This window comes from Musca vetustissima, unplaced genomic scaffold (assembly GCF_032173495.1).
Source record: "Musca vetustissima isolate MV318-11 ecotype Yass unplaced genomic scaffold, APGP_CSIRO_Mvet_v1 utg5970, whole genome shotgun sequence".
NCBI lineage: Eukaryota > Metazoa > Arthropoda > Insecta > Diptera > Muscidae > Musca > Musca vetustissima.
The window spans coordinates 66,334-94,142 of NW_026881596.1; the positions used below are offsets into that span (position 1 = coordinate 66,334).

The 27,809-nt window shown below is 33.9% G+C and overlaps 1 protein-coding gene across 2 annotated transcripts; it reads left to right on the forward strand.

The window, feature by feature from the left end:
- Window positions 1-2,873: 2,873 nt before the first annotated feature.
- LOC133327553 (potassium voltage-gated channel protein Shaw) lies at window positions 2,874-27,533 on the forward strand. 2 transcript variants are annotated; one of them, XM_061536070.1, is made up of 7 exons: window positions 2,874-3,137; window positions 4,558-4,675; window positions 4,796-4,990; window positions 5,059-5,277; window positions 5,336-5,939; window positions 6,001-6,129; window positions 27,333-27,533. In XM_061536070.1, the coding sequence occupies exons 1-7, from the start codon at window positions 2,878-2,880 to the stop codon at window positions 27,503-27,505; spliced, it is 1,698 nt and encodes a 565-aa protein (XP_061392054.1). In that variant the 5' UTR covers window positions 2,874-2,877; the 3' UTR covers window positions 27,506-27,533. The 2 variants fall into 2 exon arrangements, with proteins under 2 accessions (XP_061392054.1, XP_061392055.1); XM_061536071.1 differs by lacking the exon at window positions 27,333-27,533 and adding an exon at window positions 13,467-13,586.
- The last annotated feature ends 276 nt before the right edge of the window (window positions 27,534-27,809 follow it).

Here is a 27,809-nt window from a genome sequence, read left to right on the forward strand (position 1 = left end):
AAAGCTTTATGTGGGTTCTTTTTTTAAATATTGATGTATTTTGAAATTGAATGGGAAAGAAGCTATTTTATTCATCAGGAATGGGAATTCTCAAATTAAAATTTGAATTGGGCCTTCACGTGAACCCCGATTTAGAATTTTATCTGACTAATATATTGGGGTTATATAGGCTCTCCAACAATTAGTTCAAGTTATTGCAAGGACTTGATGTTTTTCAACATAGATTTTAAATTATAACATAGAACAATTATTTGAGGACTGACAATGATGTTTTGTGTAAAAGTTTAAGTGCCTATAGTTATTTTTATTTTAACTGTATATTTTTAAGATAAATTATTTGAGTCACAAAAAATCTTGTTGTTGTATTTCAATATTCACGATATCTCCAAAGTGTTGTTTTTGTAGTTATGACCAATAAATAGCTTATTTTGGCTGTTGGCAAATCATCATCAAAAGGTTAATAAGAGGTCACGGACTCCGATCGGAATTAAAAGTCTAATAAAAATATATTATTTAGTAACCTATTACCACACTAGAGGGCTATATTTCCGCCCTCTAGTGTGGTAATGGGTTATTAATAATAATATATGAGTACGCAAACACCTACATACGATCGCTTTCAAATTTTCCTTGAAGATTCAGGTATGGTCAAGGACAACGCCTTAATTATCGGTGATGATCAAATAATAATATTGGGATGAAGTGAACCGAAAACTTATTTTTTTGTATTTTTTCGAGTCGATCTATAGGCCACAATTGAAAGCCGAACATCACAACACAACCCATGGTGAATCTGGACAAGTAATTAGAAGAACTGTACTGAATATTAGTAATAATAATATTTGTTGGCCTCTAGTCGGTCAAGAGGGTGCAAATATCGCAAAATATTGCCCAAGCTCAGAATGTAGTACCGCAGAAAGTTAGATTTTCGTGTAAGTTGTGTAGGGTATCATATGGTCGACCCGTCCGGCTATACTTCTCCGCTCACTGGTTAAAGACGTTGTAATTTATTTAAAATTGGACTATAATGCGGATATGAGCTAGATGAATTAAATGCATGCTTTGTTAATTATTTTCTTATAGGAATCTAATTTCGATTTTTCCCAACCCCTCCGGAAATTTTCGTAGCCCTAGACAACAAAGGGCCTTCGGACCAAACATATATTCTACAGGTTATCAATGGAGAATAACCATTAAGGATATTCCCTTGGCTTCTATAAATCTTCAAAAGGTACTCCATAAATAGAAAACATTTCACATCTCCCCTTAACATATTTCTAGAACATTACAATGTAGCAATGCTCTCGGAGCACTTTTCCACAGTTCTACCCTCGTAGTAGTCAGTTGGTTACTTGAGTGTCCTTATGGGCAATTCAATGGCAAAATGCGCATGTCTGTCCACTTGTAAAGCGAAAGGCTCAGACGAAAAAATACGCGCGAGTTATCGGGATGAAAATCTATCAACAGTGTGCTAAAGCTACTATCTACGAGTATATATGTGTGTGTATACGTATGGATTTTGTAGAGTGAAAACCAACATGTATGAGAGAGAGTGCAGTTGTTTGTGAGTATGTTACAATGGGAGAGTGAATGTGCCAAGACAACAAAATTCCAAGTGACTTTCCTTTTATTGCGCCTTGTGTGTGTGTGTGTATGTGACGAAGTGTGTGTGTGTTTATAAGAGGCAACCAAACAAGTCGGCGGCATATAACGATTAATATTATGTTCTTTATATCCCTTGCCCTTGTTTTTCATCGTTCTCCTTCCATATGCCTACAATTTTTTTGTTTGTGTGTGTTCTAGTGTTTTTCTTTTTTTAGCCATCGACTTGTTGTTGGTTTTGATTTCACTGATTTTGTTTTAGCGTTTGATACTTGTTTGCTAAACGCTTGAATTCATTTTCGGTTGGTTTTGGTTCAACAACCCCATGTTGTGGCGAGTGAGTGAGAGAACACGTGCTGCGGCAGTAGCAACAAATAATAATAATAACAGTCGGAACAGCAGTAGCAAAATTCCATAACATTTTTTTTGTTCGACTAACAACGGCATTCATTCATTTATTTGTCTTTTCGCTTTTATTTTCAGCCAGCCAACCACCCCCTTTTTCACCATAACAAAGATTATTAAAAAAAAAACGAAAACAAATAACAAATCAAAGCAAAGCAAAACCAAATAAACAAATACAGAGACTAAAAGAGAGAAAACTTGAAAATTGATTAAAAAGAAAGCTTATCACTCATACGCCTCCTGGTATGCCTCTCCCTCTGTCCATGCTAGATGTTAAGGCTTGTTCAACAATGCTGCCGCAACAACAACAATGGCTTGCCTAATTAGCTAATATCCATTCGTTCCCATGCGTTCCAAGTTGCATTTCAGTGATTTGATAAAAACGATTTGATCTAAGGAAAATTTGAAAAGCAAAGCGATTTGAACTGCAGCAACGCGAATTGGTCGCAGCAGCGTAAAGCAGGCCCTGGGGGCGCCAGCCAACATTCGTTAATGCTTCTTGCTACTAATGCTCATTGCAATTGAATACTCAAACTAAAAAATAAAACAACAACATCCTGTAGCGAATAAAAAATCATCCCAAAAACACACACAAAAAAACCAATACTCAATCACTTGTAGAGTCATTTGGATCTGAGGCTGGATATTTTTAAATGTCATTGCCTTCATCATCATCATCAGCTTACTTATCACCATTAGTATAATACTCTTCTAACAACAACAGCAACAACAAGCTTTGACGTAGTTAACCAAATCAACAACATAACCATTAAAATCCAAGGTCAGTATCGGTATGTTTTTACTTATATCCCGTCGTTCGGGTTCTTTTGTTTTCCTCTTTCAAGATTCACAATTCTCAACATCATCATCATGACTTATATACCCAAAAAAAATTCCTATTATTCACGCTCCCATACAGCTATGAATCTAATAAATATGGACTCGGAGAATAGGGTGGTATTAAATGTAGGCGGCATCCGACACGAAACATATAAGGCAACCCTGAAAAAGATACCGGCCACAAGGTTGTCCAAACTGACTGAAGCCCTGGCCAATTATGATCCGCTGCTGAATGAGTATTTTTTCGATCGGCATCCGGGCGTATTTGCACAAGTGCTAAATTATTACAGGTGAGTAATGAAATAATTTTATTTTTTATACATGAAAATAGGATTTTGAATTTTCTAATATATTGGATATTCCACGCCTATTTAAACACTTTAAAAAGGTTTTGAAAAGGCGTGAATTTTTTAAAAATATTTTTAAATAAATATTTTAAAATAATTTTTAAAATATTCTTTAAAAAATCCTCGTCCTTGAAAAAAATATTCTTCAACAAATCCTTGTACTTGAAAAAATTATTCTTCAACAAATCATCGTCCTTGAAAAAAAAATATTCTTCAACAAATCCTCGTCCTTGAAAAAATTATTCTTCAACAAATCCTCGTCCTTAAAAAAAATATTCTTTAACAAATCCTCGTCCTTGAAAAAAATATTCTTCAACAAATCCTTGTCCTTGAAAAAATTATTCTTCAAATAATCCTCGTCCTTGAAGAAAAAATTCCTTAAAAAATCCTCGTCCTTGAAAAATACTTTTTCCAAAATCCACGCCTTTGATAGTCCTTGGAAAATACTTTTTCCAAATCCACACCTTTGATAGTCCTTGGAAAATACTTTTTCCAAAATCTACGGCTTGTGTTGGTCCTTTTCAAAAATATTGTTTAAAAAAACCACGCCTTGTGTTGGAACTTTTCAAAAATATTGTTTAAAAAAACCACGCCTTTGATAGTCCTTGAAAAACTATTCTTTAAAAAATCCACGCCTTTGATAGTCCTTGAAAAACTATTCTTTAAAAAATCCACGCCTTTGATAGTCCTTGAAAAACTATTCTTTAAAAAATCCACGCCTTTGATAGTCCTTGAAAAACTATTCTTTAAAAAATCCACGCCTTTGATAGTCCTTGAAAAACTATTCTTTAAAAAATCCACGCCTTTGATAGTCCTTGAAAAACTATTCTTTAAAAAATTCACGCCTTTGATAGTCCTTGAAAAACTATTCTTTAAAAAATCCACGCCTTTGATAGTCCTTGAAAAACTATTCTTTAAAAAATCCACGCCTTTGATAGTCCTTGAAAAAATATTCTTTAAAAAATCCACGCCTTTGATAGTCCTTGAAAAAATATTCTTTAAAAAATCCACGCCTTTGATAGTCCTTGAAAAAATATTCTTTAAAAAATCCACGCCTTTGATAGTCCTTGAAAAACTATTCTTTAAAAAATCCACGCCTTTGATAGTCCTTGAAAAACTATTCTTTAAAAAATCCACGCCTTTGATAGTCCTTGAAAAACTATTCTTTAAAAAATCCACGCCTTTGATAGTCCTTGAAAAACTATTCTTTAAAAAATCCACGCCTTTGATAGTCCTTGAAAAACTATTCTTTAAAAAATCCACGCCTTTGATAGTCCTTGAAAAACTATTCTTTAAAAAATCCACGCCTTCTGTTGGTCCTTTTCAAAAAAATATTTTTTTAATCCACACCTTTTTTCTATAGAACCGGAAAACTGCATTATCCCACGGACGTATGCGGTCCACTGTTCGAAGAGGAGCTGGAATTTTGGGGTTTAGATTCAAATCAAGTAGAACCATGTTGTTGGATGACCTACACCCAGGTGAGTAAAAACACATTGCTGCAAGTTTGCGGATTTATTTTCGAATCTAGATTCCGCAGCCCTGTATTCTTCTTACTTAATACTGCTATATTATATATTTATTTTTATCTTATCGAACAGCATCGTGACACTCAAGAAACCCTAGCCGTATTAGATCGCTTAGACCTCGATACAGAAAAACCGTCCGAAGAGGAATTAGCTCGAAAATTTGGTTTCGAAGAAGACTATTACAAGGGAACATTATCGTGGTGGCAGGAAACGAAACCACGAATATGGTCATTATTTGATGAACCATATAGCTCGAATGCGGCCAAGGTACACCTTTCCTCATTCTTGACAAAATTTGTTATTCCCTTTAATTTTCCATTTCAAAATTCTTTCAGATAATTGGTGTCGTATCGGTATTCTTTATATGCATTTCAATATTGTCGTTCTGCTTGAAAACCCACCCGGACATGAGGGTACCCTATGTCCGTAACAATTCAGTGCAGACGGCCAATGGCAGCTCCGGCTGGTTTCTGGAGAAGACACAAACAAATGCCCACATAGCTTTTTTCTACATTGAGTGTGTCTGTAATGCCTGGTTTACCTTTGAGATATTAGTAAGTAACCAGCAAAGGAAACCCATTGGATCCACATTTTCACATGCCGTTTTTTTAGGTCCGTTTTATATCCTCACCCAATAAATGTAATTTCATCAAGTCATCTGTCAATATCATCGATTACATTGCCACCCTGAGTTTCTACATCGATTTGGTGTTGCAACGTTTCGCCTCACATCTGGAGAATGCCGATATTTTGGAATTCTTCTCGATCATACGCATTATGCGACTATTTAAGCTGACACGGCACTCGTCGGGATTGAAAATATTAATACAAACATTTAGAGCCTCTGCCAAAGAATTGACACTGCTGGTATTTTTCCTAGTCCTCGGTATTGTTATATTCGCCAGTCTGGTCTACTATGCGGAACGCATACAAACGAATCCGCACAATGATTTCAACAGTATACCGTTGGGTCTGTGGTGGGCGCTGGTGACGATGACCACAGTCGGGTATGGTGATATGGTGCCAAAGACCTATATTGGCATGTTTGTGGGTGCGTTGTGTGCTCTAGCCGGTGTGCTAACCATTGCACTGCCAGTGCCCGTTATTGTCAGCAATTTTGCCATGTACTATTCGCATACACAGGCACGTGCTAAACTGCCAAAGAAACGTAGACGTGTGCTTCCGGTTGAACAGCCCCGTCCACCAAGGCTGCCAGGTTTGGGAATGAGGTTGCGTTGATTTTGGGAAAAAATATAAAACTTTTTTGTTGCTTTCAGGCCAATCAGGAGGTGTCAGTGGCTGTGGTACACCTGGTTCGGGACCAAATTCAGGCCCTATGGGCTCCGGCGGTACTGGACCCAGACGTATGAATAATAAGACCAAAGATTTAGTGAGTCCTAAATCAGGTAAGTCGGCTAGTCTAAGAAACTAAAATATTTGAGAGGGGGAAAATTGTTCTGATAATATTCGGGGAATTATTTCGACGACACCACACGATTTTCGGAAGATCTAAACTTATTATTTGAAACGTGAAATTATTAGGGCCAGAACATCTTTCCGGATCGTAGTCAAGTACAAAATAAACAGAAATAATTCAGAATACCTAATAAGAATAATCATTGGTCTATTCTTCTAATAAGAATACCTTCAGTATCACTAATAAAAATATCTTGAGCTCTTTTATTAAAAAGAACTGGAAATCTGCTTCTAATAAGAATACCTTTAGACCTTCTTCTAATACGATGAAATTGATTTCTTTTAATATGACTTCTCCTAATGAGAAGGCATCTAGGACTTCTTCTTATAAGGAAACATTGAACTCTTTTCTAATATGAAGATCTTTATCTTTTCTAATAAGAAAACCTGGTGATTTTCAATAAGTCCTGGAGATCTTCTTCTAATGTGAAGACCTTGAACGTTTCTAACAAGAAAACCTTGAGTTTTTCTAATAAGAAGACCTTGAGTTTTTCTAATAAGAAGACCTTGAGGTATTCTAATAAGAAGATATTGAGCTTTTCTAATTAGAATATATTGTGCTTTTCTTATAAGAACTCTTCTAATAAGATCTTAAGTTCTTCTACCTAGAACTTAAGTTCTTCTAATAAGATCTTAAGTTCTTCTAATTAGATCTCCTTGACTTCATCTAATAAGAGCACCTTGAGCTTTTCTAATAAGAAGCCTTTCATAATTCCTAATAAGATGACTTCGAGCACTTCTAATAATGCCACGATCTTAAGCTTTTCTAATAAAAAGATCTTGAGCTATTCTAATAAGATGACTTTTGATCTCCTCCAACAAGAATACTTTTGAGCTCTCTTAATAAGAAGACCTTTGATTTTGAGATGTTCTAATAAGAATATCTGGAGCTATTCTCATAAGAATACCTGGAGCTATTTTAATAAGTATACCTGGAGCTATTCTAATAAGAATACCTTGAGATTTTCTAATAAGAAGATAAAGAACTCTTCTAATAAGATTTTAAGCTCTTATAATTAGAACTCCTCTAAGGCCTTGAGCTTTTCTAGTAAGAAGGCTTTCATAATTCCTAATAAGAAAATTTCGAGGTCTTCTAATAATAAGACGATCTTAAACTATTCTAATAAGAAGACCATTGAGCTCTTCTAAAAAAATCTAATAAAATATTTGAGCTCTTCCAATAAGAAGATCATAAGATCTTCTAATAAGAATACCTTGAGCTATTCTAATAAGAATACCTTGAGCTATTCTAAAAATAGGACCTTAAACTCGAGGACTTTATAAGATGAACTTCGGCTATTTCTAATAAGAATACCTTGAGCTGTTCTATTAAGAATACCTTGAGCCATTCTATTAAGAATACCTCGAGTCATTCTATTAAAAATACCTTGAGCCATTCTATAAAGAATACCTAAAGCTCTTATAATAAGAAGATCTTCAGCACTTCTAATGCTTTGAGTTTTCTAATAAGAATATTCTAAGCTCTTGTAAAGAGAACATCGTAAAATTCTCTAATAAGAATATCTTAATCTCTATTTTTCTAATAAGAAAATGTTTAGTTTCTCTATGAGAAGATATTAATAGGTTTTGTGAACAGAAAGCGATCCGAAAAGATGTATAGTGAAACGAAAATATGTTTGTACAGTTGTAAATACATACATACATAATATATATGTAAGAAATGAATTTGGTATGAATACCTAAATAAACAATATATATTTTGGCATATATTTTGTCGTTGTTTGCCTTTTTATGTTTTTTATAATTTTTTTTCCTCAAAAAACAAAATCCAAAACTTCACAAAACTCAATAAAAAAATTCAAAACAAAAAAAATATATGAACTACAAAACCAAACAGCTGACGCTGATGCATTCAGAAACAAATACACTGTCCAACAAATATGACATTCAAATGAAACACCATCACCACTCAAATCAAAACTGAAACGATGGCTGGTAACAGCTAAGAAACTCTCAATCAGAAATACAACAACAACAGCTACAACAACTTGAATGTGGACACAAGTTAAGCTTACATAAAATATTACACTCTATGCCTGGCAAACAAAGCGTGTTTTCTACTACTACTACAGCTATTACGCCTACTCGACTGCCTTGAATGGCTTTTTTGTAAATTATTCCCAAAATGAAACTGCAAGCAAGCAATCAAGCGTATTTGTAGAGAAACAGCATCCTGCAAAGAAATAATTATATGCAGCAGAATTATGAAATATACAAAATGCGCAAGCAATCAGCAAGCTAGCCGGCACGTTCTGAAAACACTTCTTAAAAGCTAAATTTTTTATTAAGCCTTATTATTTATTTTTTTTAATAACAGGATATGTTTTATTATCTTTAACAATTTTTATGGTATTAGTTGGAATTTTTTTTATACATTATGGGTTTGAACTTAAATCAAATCGGGTCAATATTTTTTCAAGTACTTGTATAGGCGTGGAATTTTTAAAAATATTTTTTCAAGTATTTCTATAGGCGTGGATTTTTTAAAAATGTTTTTTCAAGTATTTCCATAGGCGTTGATTTTTCAAAGAATATTTTTTCATGGACATATACAGGCGTGGAGGATGATAGATACCAAGCAACGGCTCTGATTGGCTTTAACATGGCGAAGTCCAGGCTTATCTTGGTCCCTCTTTCATCTCAATTGTGGACACTGACATCCCCGTGGTGCCGCCTGTGGTAGCTATTTTCATCACCCGATAATATAGTGAGCTAATATGTGCCGCGAGTTCACCCATAAGAACTATAAAAAACAAAATGGGTTGAGGCGTCGGGTTAGTTGCCCACACTCGGAAAACCGACCTACTATGAAAAAGCAAAGAAATAGAAAACCCAACCCCCCTAATGTTGACGACCCCAGCAAACGTATAAAGGACCACGATCTACACTTGAAATGTGTGCACGTTGTACAGAACAGGCGCAGTGTTCGCTTTGGCGGACACTGATATTATTGCCTTACAGGAAATGCGATGGAAAGGGACTGGCGTAAGTAAATCAGATGATTAGGCCATGTAAAAGCTGCCATTAAACGAGACGTGAATTTAGCTGCGGATTATGATAAACAGGAGACTAAAAGACCTCGTCTCCAAATTCACTCCAGTAGATGAGCGAATTGCTATAATCCACATAAAAGCGAAGCTCTTCTACATCAGCCTTTTTTGCGCCCATGTTCCGCCAGAAGACAAAGTTGAGCAGACCAAAGACATATTTTATGAGCTCCTTGAAACAGCATATGACCGTTGCCCTGGCCATGACATTAAAATTCTGCTAGGAGATTTTAATGCAAAAATCGCAAGGGAAAATATCTTTGGCCCCACCGTCGGAAAATTTAGTCTCCATGAAGAAACAGCAGACAACGGCATGAGGTTGATTGACTTCGCGGCAGCAAACAAGCATGGTAGTTACCAGCACCAGATTCAAGCATCTCGATATACACAAGGCCACTTGGATTTCTCCCGATCGAACAACGAGAAATCAAATCGATCATGTTTTGATAGAAGGAATGTATTCATCCATTTATTAGACGTTCGATCGCTCCGGGGAGGGAATATCGATTCGGACCACTACCTTGTACCAGCCAAGGTTCGCACTCGTCTTAATGTTGCAGCAAAGGTGCGATCTAACACAACACGGAAACTCGACGTCGAAAAGCTGCAAACACAACAGATAGCAGAAGCCTAATCCGCTCAACTTAACCAACTGGTTAACAAATGCACGCACCCCTTGTCCCGATAATAATATAGAAGCACAGTGGCAGAGAATTGTCCACTCCCTACAAACTGCAGCAAAAGCAACACTTTGGTACCAATGACCACCATAAAGAAATCCGTGGTACGATCAGGAGTGTCGTAATGCTACTGATATGAAAAACGCAGCGTATAGGGCAACCCTGCGGACAGTAGCAACATGTAATGCGATGGAGAACTATCGGGAGAAAAGGAGAGAGGAGAAACGTTTTTTCAGAAAAAAAAGAAGAAAGAACAAGAAAAACGTGAACGTGAGCAAATGGAGATTTACAGGAGTCAGAATGAAGTCCGGAAATTTTACCCACGAGTAAAACACCAAACCGAAGGTTTTGGTGCAGCACATCCTCCTGTAGAGATGAAGAAGGAAACCTGGTGCCAGATACAGACAGCGTGCTGAGGTATCAAATAGTAGCGGTGAAGAGGTTACCCCAGAACCAAAACGAGATGATGGTATAGAGTGTATACCACCTATCCAAGATGAGGTCAGGATAGCAATCAATCGGCTGAAGTACAATAAAGCAGCAGGTGCTGATGGGTGACAAGCCGAACTATTCAAAACTGGTGGTCAGATGCTGGTAAGGAGCATGCACCAGCTTATTAGTACAATTTGGTTAGAAGAATGCATGCCCAATGATTGGAACCTCAGCACACTGTGTACCGTGCACAAAAAAATGAGACAAGGCGATATACACTGCGTATCATAACTATAGACGCACCCTTAATTCAATTGGTATGTTAGTTGACAAATAAAATGGACCCATTAAGTTATTGTTCACAATAAAACGATCAAAAACACATATTATTCAACAAAAATAATTAATTTATTCTTTATGGTTTCGCCGAATTCTGCACTTTCAAAATTGCTGGTGTTGCATAACTATAGACGCACTTTTACAAAATTAGAAAATTTTTTTTTTTAAAACTTAAATAAAATAAAATAACTTTTATAAATAATGGGTAGGGCGTCCCTTATTTTGAATAAGTTCAAAAATTTTATCCATCACACTGTTGATCAAAATTATTCGCAAGTCTTCATCGATTGACCGCCATTCATCGATAATCACTTCTTGGAAATAAAATAATGTTTGGTATTGGAGGTTTTCTGCATAGACACGACGAGGCAAGATTCCACACATGTTCTCGATCGGATTCTGGTCGGAAATTTTAATATTTTTCGATTTTAACCATACTTGAGTATGGCCACTTTTATGAACTGGTGCGTTGTCCTGCTAAAAAACGAGTCCTTGATTGTTCCTGCTTTCCCAAAATGTCAATAATTTGTTTTCCAAGACTTGAACGTACTCCATTGAATTCATCCGACAACATGGAAATGTCAAATAAAGCATTCCGTGGCTATAAAATGCTCCCAAGGTGGCGGTTACCGAAATATCGTTATTTCTTAATACGAAATATCGGTGGCGGTTCCTTAATGGCCTTGGGAGCATTTTATAGCCATTATTTGACATTTCCATGTTGTCGGATGAATTCAATGGAGTACGTTCAAGTCTAGGAAGACAAATTATTGACATTTTGGGAAGGCAGGAACAATCAAGGACTCGTTTTTTAGCAGGACAACGCACCAGTTCATAAAAGTGGCCATACTCAAGTATGGTTAAAATCGAAAAATATTAAAATTTCCGACCAGAATCCGATCGAGAACATGTGTGGAATCTTGCCTCGTCGTGTCTATGCAGAAAACCGCCAATACCAAACATTATTTTATTTCCAAGAAGTGATTATCGATGAATGGCGGTCAATCGATGAAGACTTGCGAATAATTTTGATCAACAGTGTGATGGATAAAATTTTTGAACTTATTCAAAATAAGGGAATCCCTACCCATTATTTATAAAAGTTATTTTATTTTATTTAAGTTTTAAAATATAAATTTTTCTAATTTTGTAAAAGTGCGTCTACAACATGCAACACCAGCAATTTTGAAAATGCAGAATTCGGCGAAACCATAAAGAATAAATTAATTATTTTTGTTGAATAATATGTGTTTTTGATCGTTTTATTGTGAACAATAACTTAATGGGTCCATTTTATTTCTCAACTAACATACCAATTGAATTAAGGGTGCGTCTATAGTTATGATACGCAGTGTATAATGCTATCCAGCGTACTGTGTGAACGACTGAAGCCAATGACATTATAGGGTCATACCGGCTTCATACCTAGCAATCCTTGGAAAAACCCACGAAAAACACATCGACACATTCCACAGAAATTGCACTCTGTACACCAAACAAGACATGTTACTCACCTATGCCGATGACATCGATATAATTGATCGAACATTGCGAGCGTTAACATCCACCTTTTTACAAATTGAAAAGGAGTCTGCCAAAGTGGGTCTGACAGTAAATGGCGAGAAGACCAAGGTAATGGTATCAACGCGCAAGACGTCCAGTAGACTCGGACCAACTTTGGAACTTGAGAACTACAGCTTCGAGGTAGCCAAAGTTTTATATACCTTGGTACCGCCATAAACAAAACTAATGGCATCAATTTTGAAATTCGGAGTAGGATAGTGCTGGCCAACCGATGCTACTATGGCCTGAGCAAACAATTCAAAACCAAGGCCACGTCCCGCCAGACCAAACTCATACTCTACAAGACGATCTGATCTGAAGCTTGGGTACTTGCGCAAGCTGATAAGGCAGCTCGTGTTTGAGAGAAAAATTATCCGAAATATCTATGGGCCGATCAGCGTGAATATCGCCTCGAATGAACCATGAGTTGTACCAGTACTATTCTGTACTATTCTCGGGCATCGACATTGTTAGATGTATTGAGCTGCAGTGACTACGTTGGCTAGGTCATGTTGTGAGAATGAATGAAGATGCCCCAGCCTAAGAGGCACGTAAAAGCGAACGAGCTGATGGTTCAGAAGAGGAAGGCCACGAATAAGGATCAAGTGGGAAACAACATTGCCGAAAAGGATATTTCAATTTGGAAAAACTGCGCAAAAGACCGACGCGCTTGGAAATATTTTTTTAAGCTCGGCTTATGGAACGAAAGTTCTGCCACAAGCCAGCTAAGTGAATAAGTAATGTATACAGGCGTGGATTTTTTAAAAATATGTTTTCAAGAATTTTTATAGGCGTGGATTTTTTAAAAATATTTTTCAAGAATTTTTATAGGTGAGGATTTTTTAAAAATATTTTTTAAGAATTTTTATAGGTGAGCAATTTTTAAAGGTATTTTTTCAAGTATTTCTATATGCGTGGATTTTTTAAAAATTTTTTTTTTCAAATATTTTTATTATGAATATTGTATCAACGTCCATAAGAAGTATTGAGAACAATTTACAAAAAATATTGACTCGTTTGGTTTTTGTTTTATTCCCTTTGACTTGTAGCGTAGCATTTTTTTAATTTATAATATTATTTTCATATATATATTTTATTCTAATTCATAAATAAATCAATCCCCATATATATATATACACTTTATATATAATTAACAAATAATTTTTGCTGAATAAAAACCTATAGATGAGTACACGGCCATGATTGGCAAAAACCGAGGTGATGGTAAAATGGGGAGACTTCTTTGAAATCCAACAGTGCAGCGGCGTAAATCTTCACCCAAAAAAGATTCGATCACCGGCACCACAACCGTCACCACCACCACCACAATACAATAAAGAAAAAATCAAAATATTTGCAACAACAAGAACAAAAACAATACAGCCTAAAAATAATAAGCAAAACAGGAAGACAAGAGAACACCAACCGAAAATCAAAACGAATTGAAATTCGAATAAAACTTCTAGATGTGTGTGTGTGTTTTTGTGTGCGTGTGTTAACATTTACAAACATTTTTGTAATGCAAAACGACCATATCGTATTTTTGAGAACCAAAGAAAAACAACAAAATAACTATAACATAAATCATATCGTATAAAATAAAAATATATATCTTTACACTATATAAGGATAATACAGGATTCATTTATATATATGGAAGAAGAAGAGAGATACAAATGTTAACAAGAAGAAGAATGGCAAAATGAAGGGAAATGACAAAGGGGTGGAGTTAACACAGCCAAAAATGCCAGTCATCCATCCGAACAGCCCGTTAACATATTGAAGCATTACCGCCAACATATCGAAGATTTGAAACAAAAAACCCCTCAATTTGGAATTCATTACTTCTCTTATTCACCTCGAAATCATGCACACCCAAAAAAGAAAAAATCAAAAATTTACGCCTTTCATAGAGATCACCACTTTATTGCAAAAAAAACACACACTTTCCAAGACGGATATTATGAACACATTAATTTTTGAATGCGATTTTGAAGAGAGAATCAGAAACGAATCAGAAGCCCAGCGGTACGTCCATTTTTGCTACGTTGGATTTTGTGATATTCTTCTAAACGTTGGATATTTCAAAAAATTAAAACAAAAACAAATTCATTCTCTAAATTCTATAATTTTTCCAAACTTCTACTTCTTCTTCTACTTAATTGAACTGAGTGTTGTTCTTCGTTCGTTCTCTTATGTCCTTCCATCTTTCCGTTTTGTATTTCTGTTTATCGTACACTTTTTATTATTTTTTCGTTCTATTTCTCCCTCTATCTCTCTCTTTATGAAACAACAATGAAAAGTTGCTTTACGAAATATTGTTGTTGGTTTTATTTTTACATATTAACCAAAAAAAAGTCAAAAAACACAATTTCAATTTTTTTCATTTCAAACAAAATGTGTTTCATTGTGTGTGTATTTTATTAATAAATATTAAAAAATAATAAAAAAAATAAACGAAATTTTTCAAAAAATATAAATAACAATTCATAAAACATATTTATTTTATAAAAATATATTTATATATTTTTTATTAATATTTTATATATAAAAATTACAAATTAAGCCGATATAAGTCAATTTGAATTTTAATTTAGTATAAGGATTATTAGATCATTTTGTTTAATATTATTATACAAATTATTGTATTAATTGCTAATTATTTTTTTGGTCGTGAATGTTATAAAAGGACTTCTAGAGGAGTGGATTTTTTAAAGAATATTTTTTCAAGGTTCATAAGAGGCGTGGATTTTTTAAAGAATATTTTTTCAAGGTTCATAAGAGGCGTGGATTTTTTAAAGAATATTTTTTCAAGGTTCATAAGAGGCGTGGATTTTTTAAAGAATATTTTTTCAAGGTTCATAAGAGGCGTGGATTTTTTAAAGAATATTTTTTCAAGGTTCATAAGAGGCGTGGATTTTTTAAAGAATATCTTCTCAAGGTTCATAAGAGGCGTCGATTTTTTAAAGAATATCTTCTCAAGGTTCATAAGAGGCGTGGATTTTTTAAAGTATATCTTCTCAAGGTTCATAAGAGGCGTGGATTTTTTAAAGAATATTTTTTCAAGGTTCATAAGAGGCGTGGATTTTTTAAAGAATATTTTTTCAAGGTTCATAAGAGGCGTGGATTTTTTAAAGAATATTTTTTCAAGGTTCATAAGAGGCGTGGATTTTTTAAAGAATATTTTTTCAAGGTTCATAAGAGGCGTGGATTTTTTAAAGAATATTTTTTCAAGGTTCATAAGAGGCGTGGATTTTTTAAAGAATATTTTTTCAAGGTTCATAAGAGGCGTGGATTTTTTAAAGAATATTTTCAAGGTTCATAAGAGGCGTGGATTTTTTAAAGAATATTTTTTCAAGGTTCATAAGAGGCGTGGATTTTTTAAAGAAGATTTTTTCATGGTTCATACAAGGCGTGGATTTTTTAAAGAAGACTTTTTCATGGTTCATACAAGGCGTGGATTTTTTAAAGAATATTTTTTCAAGCCTCTATACAAGGCGTGGATTTTTTAAAGAATATTTTTTCAAGCCTCTATACAAGGCGTGGATTTTTTAAAGAATATTTTTTCAAGCCTCTATACAAGGCGTGGATTTTTTAAAGAATATTTTTTCAAGCCTCTATACAAGGCGTGGATTTTTTAAAGAATATTTTTTCAAGCCTCTATACAAGGCGTGGATTTTTTAAAGAATATTTTTTCAAGCCTCTATACAAGGCGTGGATTTTTTAAAGAATATTTTTTCAAGCCTCCACTAAAGGCGTGGATGTTTTAAAGAATACTTTTTTCAGAATACTTTTTTTTAAAGAATATTTTTTCAAGCCTCCACAAAAGGCGTGGACTTTTTAAAGAATACTTTTTCAATCCTCTACACAAGGCGTGGATTTTTTAAAGAATATTTTTTCAACGAGGCGTGGATTTTTAAAGAATATTTTTTCAAGCCTCCAATAAGGCGTGGATTTTTTAAAGAATATTTTTTCAAGCCTCCAATAAGGCGTGGATTTTTTAAAGAATATTTTTTCAAGCCTCTATACAAGGCGTGGATTTTTTAAAGAATATTTTTTCAAGCCTCTATACAAGGCGTGGATTTTTTAAAGAATATTTTTTCAAGCCTCTATACAAGGCGTGGATTTTTTAAAGAATATTTTTTCAAGCCTCTATACAAGGCGTGGATTTTTTAAAGAATATTTTTTCAAGCCTCTATACAAGGCGTGGATTTTTTAAAGAATATTTTTTCAAGCCTCTATACAAGGCGTGGATTTTTTAAAGAATATTTTTTCAAGGTTCATAAGAGGCGTGGATTTTTTTAATGAAACATCAAAGGCTGAGATTTTTTAAAGAATATTTTTTCAAGGTTCATAAGAGGCGTGGATTTTTTTAATGGAGCATCAAAGGCTTAGATTTTTTAAAGAATATTTTTTCAAGTTTCATAAGAGGCGTGGATTATTTTAATGAAACATCAAAGGCTGAGATTTTTTAAAGAATATTTTTCGAAGGATGGAAAGGAGACTTATTCCTCTATAGTCGGCACATATCGTCATGTCTCCTTTTTTGTAGAATTGACTCCGGACTTCATTCTCACTCCTGTACATCTCGATTTGCTCACGCTCATGGTTTTCTTGTTTTTTCTGAAAATACGTTTCTCCTCTCTTCTTTTCTCCCAATAGTTCTCCATCGCATTACGTGCTGCTACTGTCCGCAGGGTTGCCCTATACGCTGCGTTTTTCATATCAGTAGTAGTACGACAGTCCTGATCGCACCACAGATTTCTTGATGGTCGTCTTTGGTACCCAAGTGTTGCTTTTACTGCCGTTTGTAGGGAATGGGCAATTCTCCACCATTATGCTTCTATATTATTATCGGGACAAGGGGTGCATTCGTCAAGCATTTGGGTAAGTTGAGGGGAGTAGGCTTCTGCTATCTCTTGTGTTTGCAGCTTTTCGACGTCAAATTTCCGTGTTACATTAGATCGCACCTTTGCACTATAGGTCAAAGTGGCATTTTTTGTGGCCAAAAGTCATAAAATTGAAAAAATAATTTTATTTCAACCAGAATAGCTTTCTTAACTTTCTGAAAGAATAATGGAACATTTTTTTTTTAGAAATTGACCCTTTAAGTCATTAATGTATTAACCTTTTGGGGACAAAAATAATTTAATTCATATATTTGATAACATTTTATTTATATATATATTCTTATTATTGTGAATAAATAAAATTATGGAATATCATCACATGCAGGGTCGTATGCAGTGTTTCGAAAAGGGGGAGGGGGGGGGGGGGGTGAGTTTATGTGATACGTTTGATGTCATTAAGAATATTTATATAATATGTTCTCATTATGTGATCTGTCTTCATCTTTAATAGTTTGATTCTATTGATGAATTGAAATCTCTAAAACAGTCGAATTTAGTTTAGAGATTCGAGAATTTTGACATTTTAACACTTTAATCATTTCAAGCTTTAACGATTTTACTGTTACATGCGTTTGATTAAGCTAATTGATTATTAGAGGATATTAAAAGAACCTAATGTATCCAAGGCTCTAGTAAATATATCTTAGATGTTATTCTTTCTGTTGCTCTTACGAGCGTGATGTAACCTATAGCAGCATCTTCTCCAAGAACCCCTAATGGAAGTACATGAATTTGTACCTTATTGACAGTAGCAGTCATGGATAGCCAAGAATATTTCGTCAATATTAAATTATCTGTTTCATAACAATAAGTTCGAAATATGTTTAAATCTAATGAGGCGAAATATAAGATTTATCTCTACTTCAGTTATTTCAGATTCAAATTAATTCGCGTTTCAGTAAATGGTTTAACATACAAAAATGGAAATAATTAAAAAACCCGCACAAATCCGCAAAACCACATTAGGTTATTTAGATTAAGGACGGTTCAATAAACAAATATCAATTTTTATTTCAATTGCCAAACGTTGCCCACGGATTTAATGCTTTCATAACCTCAAAGATTAAAAATTTCTGCGATCAATCTAAAGTTATGCTTATTTTAATACTATTTTTACACATACACATATGTATAAATACATTTTATGATAAAAAATATCGAATACTTTCTTATTAATTCTTTACTTATAGTTATACTTTTATTTTATTTCCACTTTAAATCTTAACAAGTAACATATCAAATGAATACATTTTTTATGATATTTTAATAATACACGTTTAACAGCTTGCCATATAATGGTATAAGTGATTATGCAAAAACAAAATTCATTTTTATTTGTTTTGAAGTGTTCCTTACTCGATTGTAACTCAAAAGAAGTGATAAGACAATATGTGAAATTCGACTTTTGGCCAGTAAAATGGTCTGTTTGACCTATAGTGCTTTGCTGCTACATTAAGACGGGCGCGTACTTTGGCTGCCACAAGGTAATGGACCGAATCGATATTCACTCCCCGGATCGATCGGACGTCTAAAACACTGGACGAATGCCGTCCGTTTATCACAACATGATCAATTTGATTTCTTGTTGTTCGATTGGGAGAAATCCATGTGACCTTGTGTATATCGAGATGCTTGACTCTGGTGCGGCTAACTACCATGTTTTTTGCTGATTTACTTACGCCAGACCGTGGATTTTTAAAGGAATATTTTTTCAAGGACTATCAAAAGCGTGAATTTTTTAAAGAATATTTTTTCAAGGGCGTGGATTTTTTAAAAAATATTTTTTCAAGGGCGTGGATTTTTTAAAAAATATTTTTTCAAGGGCGTGGATTTTTTAAAGAATATTACAAGGGCGTGGATTTTTTTAAAGAATTTTTTTTCAAGGGCGTGGATTTTTTTCAAAGAATATTTTTTCAAGGACTATGAAAGAAGTGGATTTTTCAAGGAATATCAAAGGAAGAATATTTTTTCAAGGACTAACGTAAGGCGTGGATTTTTAAAAGAATATTTTTTGAAAAGTACTATCAAAGGGGTGGATTTTTTAAAGAATATTTTTGAAAAGAACTGGCAAAGGCGTGGATTTTGTAAAGAATATTTTTGAAAAGAACTGTCAAAGGCGTGGATTTTTTAGAGAACATTTTTTTCAAGGACATCCGACAATAGATTTTTAACTAAAGTAAAAAAACATAAATTATTTTATAATAATTTTTTACCATATGTATATTATATATATATATATATATTTACTTTATAAATAACACATTTTTATTTTCCATATTGTTATCATTTACCACCATAGAATATTTATAAGTCAAACATGCCTTTTTTATATATTTAAGAAAAAAATGAAATGAATTATGAACTCCAACACACATTCATTAAAATAAAAATCCTTATTTTATATCCTTACAGATGTGGCCTTTGGTTTTGACTAAAAGAAACTAACTAAACTTACAAAGATAAACCCAAACTAAACAAAACTTTTACAATTTTTCAAATAAAGAATCGACAACGCTTCCCAAAATTTCTCAAAACAAAAACGCAATGCAAACAAAATCAACAACAAGAAAACAGCCAGAACACAAAATGACACAATAATCAAAAAAATGAAAAAGAACAATGTTGAATAGGAAACAAAACACTTCTGCCTCATAACGAAAAATTAAAAAAAAAATTATTACCAAAAAAATCAAACGGAAGCAAATGGGAGGGTGTGTTGAAATTCAAATACAAACATTTTGTCGTAATTCTTATTTTCTTTTAAAAAAATCTTAATGAAAGTAGTCAACCCTGCCCTTTTTATTCTTTAATATCCTTGAAAGGAAACATTCCCTCAAAACCATATCACCCACATAGAGAAGCCCTTTAAATGTAGATACGAAATTAAAAAAAAAAATAAAACGGATTGGTAAAGAAAAAACATAACAAATCCTTTATAACGGTCCTGTAAAAGAACTCCCTATTTTTAGTATTATTAAAAACACCCCTAAAAATCATAGTGAGCAAAATTAAAAAAAAAAAAAACAACAACAACAGATTGTATAGTTTAGTTACAAAAAATAAAAAAAAAAAATAAAACAGCAATGATTATTGAATTTCAAAATTTGTTGGGATTTTAAAAGCCAGTAAGAGATTTAAAATTAAGCTGCATGAATATTTGATATCTTACACCACCAGCTGTCAATTATAATCCACCACCAATATTTTTAAAAAAATACTCTCTTACGTAAATACTTTATACACTACGAAATATTTGACCACTGGATTTTCTGCAAACCCGTTTTGGTTATATAATAATTTATTCAATTTCCTTTCTGTTTAAATCTGTAGTTTGGCTAAACGGCCATGCCGGACTAAAAATTACATCAAGTTCTTTATTATCGTAGCCATCGTGGTGAAAATGGGCTCCTCAATCAAAATGATTTTTCGATCAAATTCTGGATCACATCCGAAGACCGTAAAAAACGGTAATCTTAGGGGACTCGAAAATATTATCTTCCAGAATTTTTCAATACAAAAGATTTCTCCAGGCACCAGAAGAACATTTTGAAGAACTAAAAAGTCGTTCCACGACATTTTTATTCACTAACTCTAGAGGCGTTGATTTTTCCTGACTTTATTTCAAAAACATCTATAAGTATGGAATTTTCAAGGGCAGTCGATTGATTTAGAATATATTTGAAGAATTTCTAGAACAGTGGAGTTTTCAGAATATATATTTTCTATTTATACCCTTCACCACACTGTGGTACAGGGTATTATGTCTTTGTGCATATGTGTGTAACAGGCAAAAATAATCGAGATAGACACGTGGTTCCTTTCGAGAATATGCATAGAATCACTTTCTGAGTCGATTTATGCATGTTCCGTCTGTAGATGTTAAATTGTAAACAAAGTACAGGTCGCATTTATAATCCGATTTGGATGAAATTTGGCACAAGTCACTTATTTGGCCCAAGGACGAACCCTATTGAAATTGGGAAAAATAGGTCCAGATTTAGATATAGCTCCCATATATATTTTCGCCCGATATCGGCACCAAAGTCCCTATATATCTTTCGATTTGCACGAAATTTGGCACAGTGTACTGAATTAGGTGCAGCATGATGTGTGCCAAGTTTCGAGAAAATCGGTTGAGATTTAGATATAGCTCCCATGTATAGTTTCGTCCGATTTAAGGTAAATGGGACACCAAAGTCCCTCTATATCTTTCGATTTTCACGAAATTTGGCACAGAGTACTGAATTAGGTCCAGAATGATGTGTGCCAAGTTTCGCGAAAATCGGTTCAGATTTAGATATAGCTCCCATATATAGCTTCGTCCGATTTAAGGTAAATATTGCACTAAAGTCCCTATATATCATTCGATTTGCATTAAATTTGGCAAAGGGTACTGAATTGGGTCCAGAACGATGTGTGCCAAGTTTCGAGAAAATCGGTTCAGATATAGATATAGCTCCCATATATAGTTTCGTCCGATTTAAGGTAAATGGTGCACCAAAGTCCCTATATATCATTCGATTTGCATGAAATTTGGCATAGAGTACTGAATTAGGTGCAGAATGATATGTGCCAAGTTTCGAGAAAATCGGTTCAGATTTAGATATAGCTCCCATATATAGCTTCGTCCGATTTCATGTAAATGGTGCACCAAAGTCCCTATATATAGTTTAGTCCGATTTAAGGTAAATGGTGCACCAAAGTTCCTAAATATCCATCGATTTACACGAAATTTGGCACAACGTACTGAATTGAGCATAGAATGTTGTCTGCCTTGTTCGTGAAAATCGGTCCAGATTTAGATATAGCTCCCATATATACGATTTCATGTAAATGGTGCACCATAGTCCCTACATATATTTTGGTTTGCACGAAATTTGGCACAACGTACTAAATTGAGCCTAGAGTGATGTCTGCCAAGTTTCGAGAAACTCGGTCCAGATTTAGATATAGCTCCCATATATAGTTTCGTCCGATTTCATGTAAATGGTGTACCAAAGTCCCTATATAATTTGCACGAAATTTGGCATAACGTACTGAATTGAGCCTAGAATGATGTCTGCCAATTTTCGTGAAAATCGGTCAAGATGTAAATATAGCTCAAATATATAATTTCGTCCGATTTAATGTACATGGTGCATCATAGTCAATACATATCTTTCGGTTTTCACGAAATTTGGCATAGCGTACTGAATTTAGTCCAGAATGATGTGTGCAAAGTTTCGTGAAAATCGGTTGAGATTTAGATATAGCTCCCTTTTATTATAGATTGATTTTAAGTAATTGACGCACCAAGGAACCAATAGGCTGATAGGAACAAAACGTACTGAAATTAGTATATCCTAACCCGTGACAAGTTTCGTTGAAATAGATTCATATTTGGATATAGATTCCATATATATTTTCGCCCGATGTTAAGTAAATTGGGCAGCAAACACCTCATGTTTGTCAGATTGACATGCAATTTTGAACAATTTCCAAAATTGGGCATAGAATAACGTAGTTGCGTTTTCTAGAAGTACAGACATAGCCCAACGGATGTCCTAATGCTTTGTTTGAAGTCGATTTATATAATTTTGTCCCATTGTAACAAACGAATGACTTGTTTACGGATTGATCTAAGGCGATTCACATTTAGATAAGTATCACATATTTTAGTTCGTCCAAGTTCATGTTAATAGTCCTGTTTTATATACCCATAGTGGTGAAGGGTATCATATAGTCGGCCCCGTCCGACTTTACTACTTTCCTTACTGGTTTTATAAATATTTTTTCTTATAAGAGCAATTTTCTTAGAGACCTTAAATGGTGTGCTCATTGACCTGAGTTTTCTTTTTCTAGAGGAAAAACAAGAGTCTTCTGGGGTTTGCCTTTTTCCCACTGGAATTGAGGTCTTGAGTGACTTTAGGCATCTGTTGTTGCTTCTCATTTCGTATTTGAGTATTCTTTTGAATCCATCGGAGTTGAGCTATAGGAGGTACAAACTGCAGATGAGTTCTTTTTAAAATGCCTGACTTGACTTTCACTTAGGACTGTCTGTCCGATCCACATGAAGAATGTAGAAAATTGCTATTGCAGGACATAGAAAAGGGAATGTTTATACCCTACACAACTATGATGTCAGGGTATTATAGCTTCGTGCAGCTCCAAGAGTTTGTAACGCCGGGAAATATCAGTATGCTTAAAGGTGTATAAGCATACTGATCGACTAGCTGAGTCGATCTAGACATGTGTGTTCGTCCGTCCGGCTGTTCATTATAATTTATAAATACGATATAGGCCACAGTTATGGATAAATCTTCACGAATCTTGCATGTAGGATAGTTTCTGACCAATGAAGACCCTTATTGTTTTGGGTAAAGATCGGTTAATATTTAGGTGATGAAAAACTTTATTTTTGTCTGATTTCCACGGTCGCTCCAGAGGCAGCAATTATGGTAAACATCGCAAATTTTTAAATAGGAAGGGAGAGGGGATCGGGCCAAAGAATAAGCATGCATGTTTTGATAAATATCGGTCAATATTTAGCGGGTCAAATGGACCCTAACTTTTGTGTGAAAAATTACAAAATTTGTATTCTATAGCGTATATATTTACCCCTGAAGGACATGGAGCCGAAAGTTGATAGTATATCCAAAAGGAATGGTTGACCTTTAAATTGATACCAATTTTATAGTCGTATGTAGTCGGATGTCGAATTTACACTTAAATATAACCCCTTACCCCACTAGATGGCGGACATATAGCGCTGATCGCTTTGAAAATTGTCATGAAGTTCCAGTTATGGCATATAATTTTCGGTGATGATCAGGCAATAATTGTGGAATGAAAACTTTATTTTTTTCGAGTCATCTATAGGCCCCAAGTATAAGCTGGACAACACAAGCCACGGTGAAGGGTGACAAGAAATTAGAAGGACTGTACTGAATATTGGAAATATTTGGAAAATATGTCAGTGTAAGGAAGAGGCGCTGTTGATCTCTAATCGGGCAAAAGGGTGCAAATAAACATCCACAGAAAGTTACAGTTCCGTGGTAGATGTATAGGGTATTGTATGGTCGGCACCGTCCAACTATACTGCTCCGCTCAATAATATGTCCGTGAGGACTTAGGAGTAGATTAATGAAAAATTCTGGGGGACTTATGTGTAGATTTTTTATTAAAATGATCGGTAGGACTTGGGAGTAGATTTAAATCTAGGGAACTTCAGGGTAGATTTTTTAATAATTTTTTTTTAAGTCTTAAGGATAGATTTGTTACTAAAATTTACTTGAGCGTAGGTGTTTTTACTTCTTCGTCAACGCATTACTTGAGGTATTTTTTCCACAAAAAGTTTTTTCATGGACTTTTAGAGGCGTGGATTTAGGATTTATTTTTCAAGAACTTTTATCGTCGATAATTTAGTTTTGGGACTACTATGTAACGACTTCTAGGCGTCGACTATTTTTCAATTGCTTCTAGAAACATATACATTTATGATTATTTTTGTCTCTATAAAGAAGTCGCATTAGGGTTCTAAGCAATCTTATATGCAACTGTTGCCCTAGGAACCTGATAACTTTATTGGATACTAGGACATCGCTTCAAAACATTTTTTTGAGGAAAAATTTTTTTTGAGGAAAAATTTTTTATAAAAAACAAACAAACTGGGATTAAGCCTAACTATTTTGCAAAAACAAAATACAAATGGTATCCCAAATAACCCGCCAAACACTACTGAAGTTGTAGACGAGGCACGGTCATACTGTTTGGTTTATTGCTTTAACTAGCAATACCAACAACAACGTTATGTGCATTCGTCACAAAGTGACGACACATAGCAGTGGGAAATGTATTGTAGTTGTCTGTAAATGCCTTGTTGACCACGAAGTCAGGCGCCAACGAAACGAACTTCTCATTGGGGTCGTATCGCTGGTAACGTAAGAACTTCGAATTGTCACAAGAGACATTTGGGTTTGAAAGGTTTTTTGTAAAGAAGCTATTAATAGCTTCTGGGGAGAATATCCCAACAAAAAACTAAGGGAACTGATGAGGATCAGTGGCGAGATCCGAAACTATAGTCTTCCCTGCCTTACCCCTCGGCGGACAATGCCATACATTCCCCACTAATAAATAGTTGTTTTTTATAAAAACAAACAAAATGGGATTAAGCCTGACTATTTTGCAAAAACAAAAAGAAAAATTCACCTTAAAGTTCTTGTTTTATTATATATGTTGCCTAAGGAACCCCAGTAATTTTTCTATGAAAAAATCGGTTTAGGGACCTCAGGACCTCTTCTTTGTACATGAAAAATCGCTTCAGAAGTTTTTTTAGAAAAAATTACCTTCAAGCACATTCTTAATAAATATGTTGCCAAAGGAACTGAGTAAATTTTCTTTTAAAAAATTCCGTTCATGGTCCTCAGTTTTATTTTTTACATATGAAAAATGTGTCATCTGTGATTTTCGACATTTTTTATGATAAAAAAATTACAAAAAATCCTAGTTCAATTTATCAATAGAAAAACAAATCCTTAAAGTCATGGAAGATTTTTGGACCTTTTTTTAAGGTAAAAGCCTATAAATCATGAGCGTAGTTTTAAAAATTCTAGAGGTTTTCACTTAAGGGGACCCCCCCATTCTCGGGGGGGTCAAGAATGTCTCCACAAAATTTCAAGTGAAAATCTCAAAAACTCTTCAAGAAATAGCCGATTTATTGTGTCAGCATCAAGTGACGGCTAAAGGGCTTCTCAAACTTTAAACGCGTTTTTCTCTTTTGCGAATGGCGGGCACGATAACTCAAAAACGAATAACCCAATCGATTCCAAATTTTTACACGTTTCTCTGTGAGTGTATAGCTATCGTATGAACTAGGATAAAGCCAATCGGTGAAGATCTTCCTTATTTTCCTAATTACCAACAACAAAACAAATGGTATCCCAAATAAACCGCCAACACTACTGAAATTTCCTTGACTATATGAGTGGCTCAATGTGAACATTTTATAATTTCCTAGAGATCTTCCGTATCGATTATTTAATGTAATTTTCTAGAGATACTGAGATTTTTTATAAAATGTTTACAAGTCGACGTTTTTTTATATTTCTATGCGTCTAGATCTTATGAGGGACTTGAGGACTTTTTAATAATATTTCCTAAGAGACTTTAGGACTTTTTTAATACAATTTATTGAGAACTTTTAGAGAAAATTCATAGAAGACATCATATTTTATAAAATATACTCGATTTTTTTGTAGGGTAGACTTTTTCAATAATATTATCTATAGGACTTCAGAGTTAATTTTTTTACAATCTTGATCTGCGATAATGAATTTTATCCTTCGAGAATCCCAAATTATAGAGATTGATTGCATGAAGACCCTTCAAATACCCCGGGATAGAGATTGATTGCATGAAGATCCTTCAAATACCCCGGGATCGGTGAACTATGTCAAATATGAATCCATATTGAAATTTTCCTGCTAAGAGATTATAAACCCTTTGATAAGCCGAAATGCTACAAATATCGATGTCTTCATTGATTAAGAATAAGGATGTATCGGAATTTATTTTTATATTCTCCCATCATTAGGGAAAAGTAATTAAAGGGTTTGATGCTCAAGTCACGGACTTCAAAATTCAAGATCGAACTCTAAATATCTTCTGAATAGTTTTAATTGATTTTTAAGTACATGGTGGTGTAGGATAAAAATGTAATGTAAAATCAAGTTTACTGGCTTTAAAAATCCTTACTTGTACATACAATGAATATATGTATTTGTTTATAAATTTATTTATTTTTTTAAATTATATATCTATTTTTTCCTATATGCATGATATACCCTTTTACCCTACCTCTATGTAAATATATCTACGTTTTTCTATCTGGAATGCTTGATCTATAACTTTGTATACATATATCCAACATTAAAGCATGTTTGTTAAATTCTTTCCAAAATAAAACCCTAATCTATTTCCTTTCTATTGTTTCGTGTTTGAAAAAAAACTGCTTCAAATGCTTGCTTCAAAACTAAATGCTTCACTTTTTTTTGGAAACTCTCTTTGTAAAATTTAGAAACAATTTAGAAAAAAATAGTAATTAATTAATATACAAAATTATAACCCAAATTTTTTCTGTTTATTTTATTATTTCTGTATTTAGGTCCCATTGGTGCCAGTATTGTTGCCATGAGTCCTCGCACCATGCTTGATCTAAATCCCGCTTTGGCCATGGTCAAACCGACCTTTGAATCCCGTGGACCACCCATTACATCGAAAGACTTTAAGGATACGGATAAGAATACAACGGATGCATCAAAGAAAAACTTTTTATAGAATTATTAAAAAAATCAACAAACAACAACAACTACAAAATTGCAAAAAACAAACAGCAAATGCATACCAAAAAAATGGAACAAACGAAAATAAAATCAGCTAAGTTCAAAATTCAAAAAAAAGGTTAAACAAAACAATTTTAAATTCAATACAACCACCAAAAAAACAAATTAACAAAACTCTTAAAACAAACATACATAAAATTACCAACAACAACAAAAAACTGAATCTGTCTTTATCCGCATTAATGTTTACATAACCGTATCTATTTAATATTCGTATCAAAATCTAAAAAATGAAAAAT

Bases quoted from the DNA above. Each gene is read 5' to 3' on its own strand.
- LOC133327553 (XM_061536070.1), top strand. From the start codon at position 2,878: ATGACTTATATACCCAAAAAAAATTCCTATTATTCACGCTCCCATACA. The intron at 3,138-4,557 runs GTGAGTAATGAA...TTTTTTCTATAG, and splicing joins CAAGTGCTAAATTATTACAG to AACCGGAAAACTGCATTATC. The intron at 5,940-6,000 runs GTTTGGGAATGA...TGTTGCTTTCAG, and splicing joins CCGTCCACCAAGGCTGCCAG to GCCAATCAGGAGGTGTCAGT.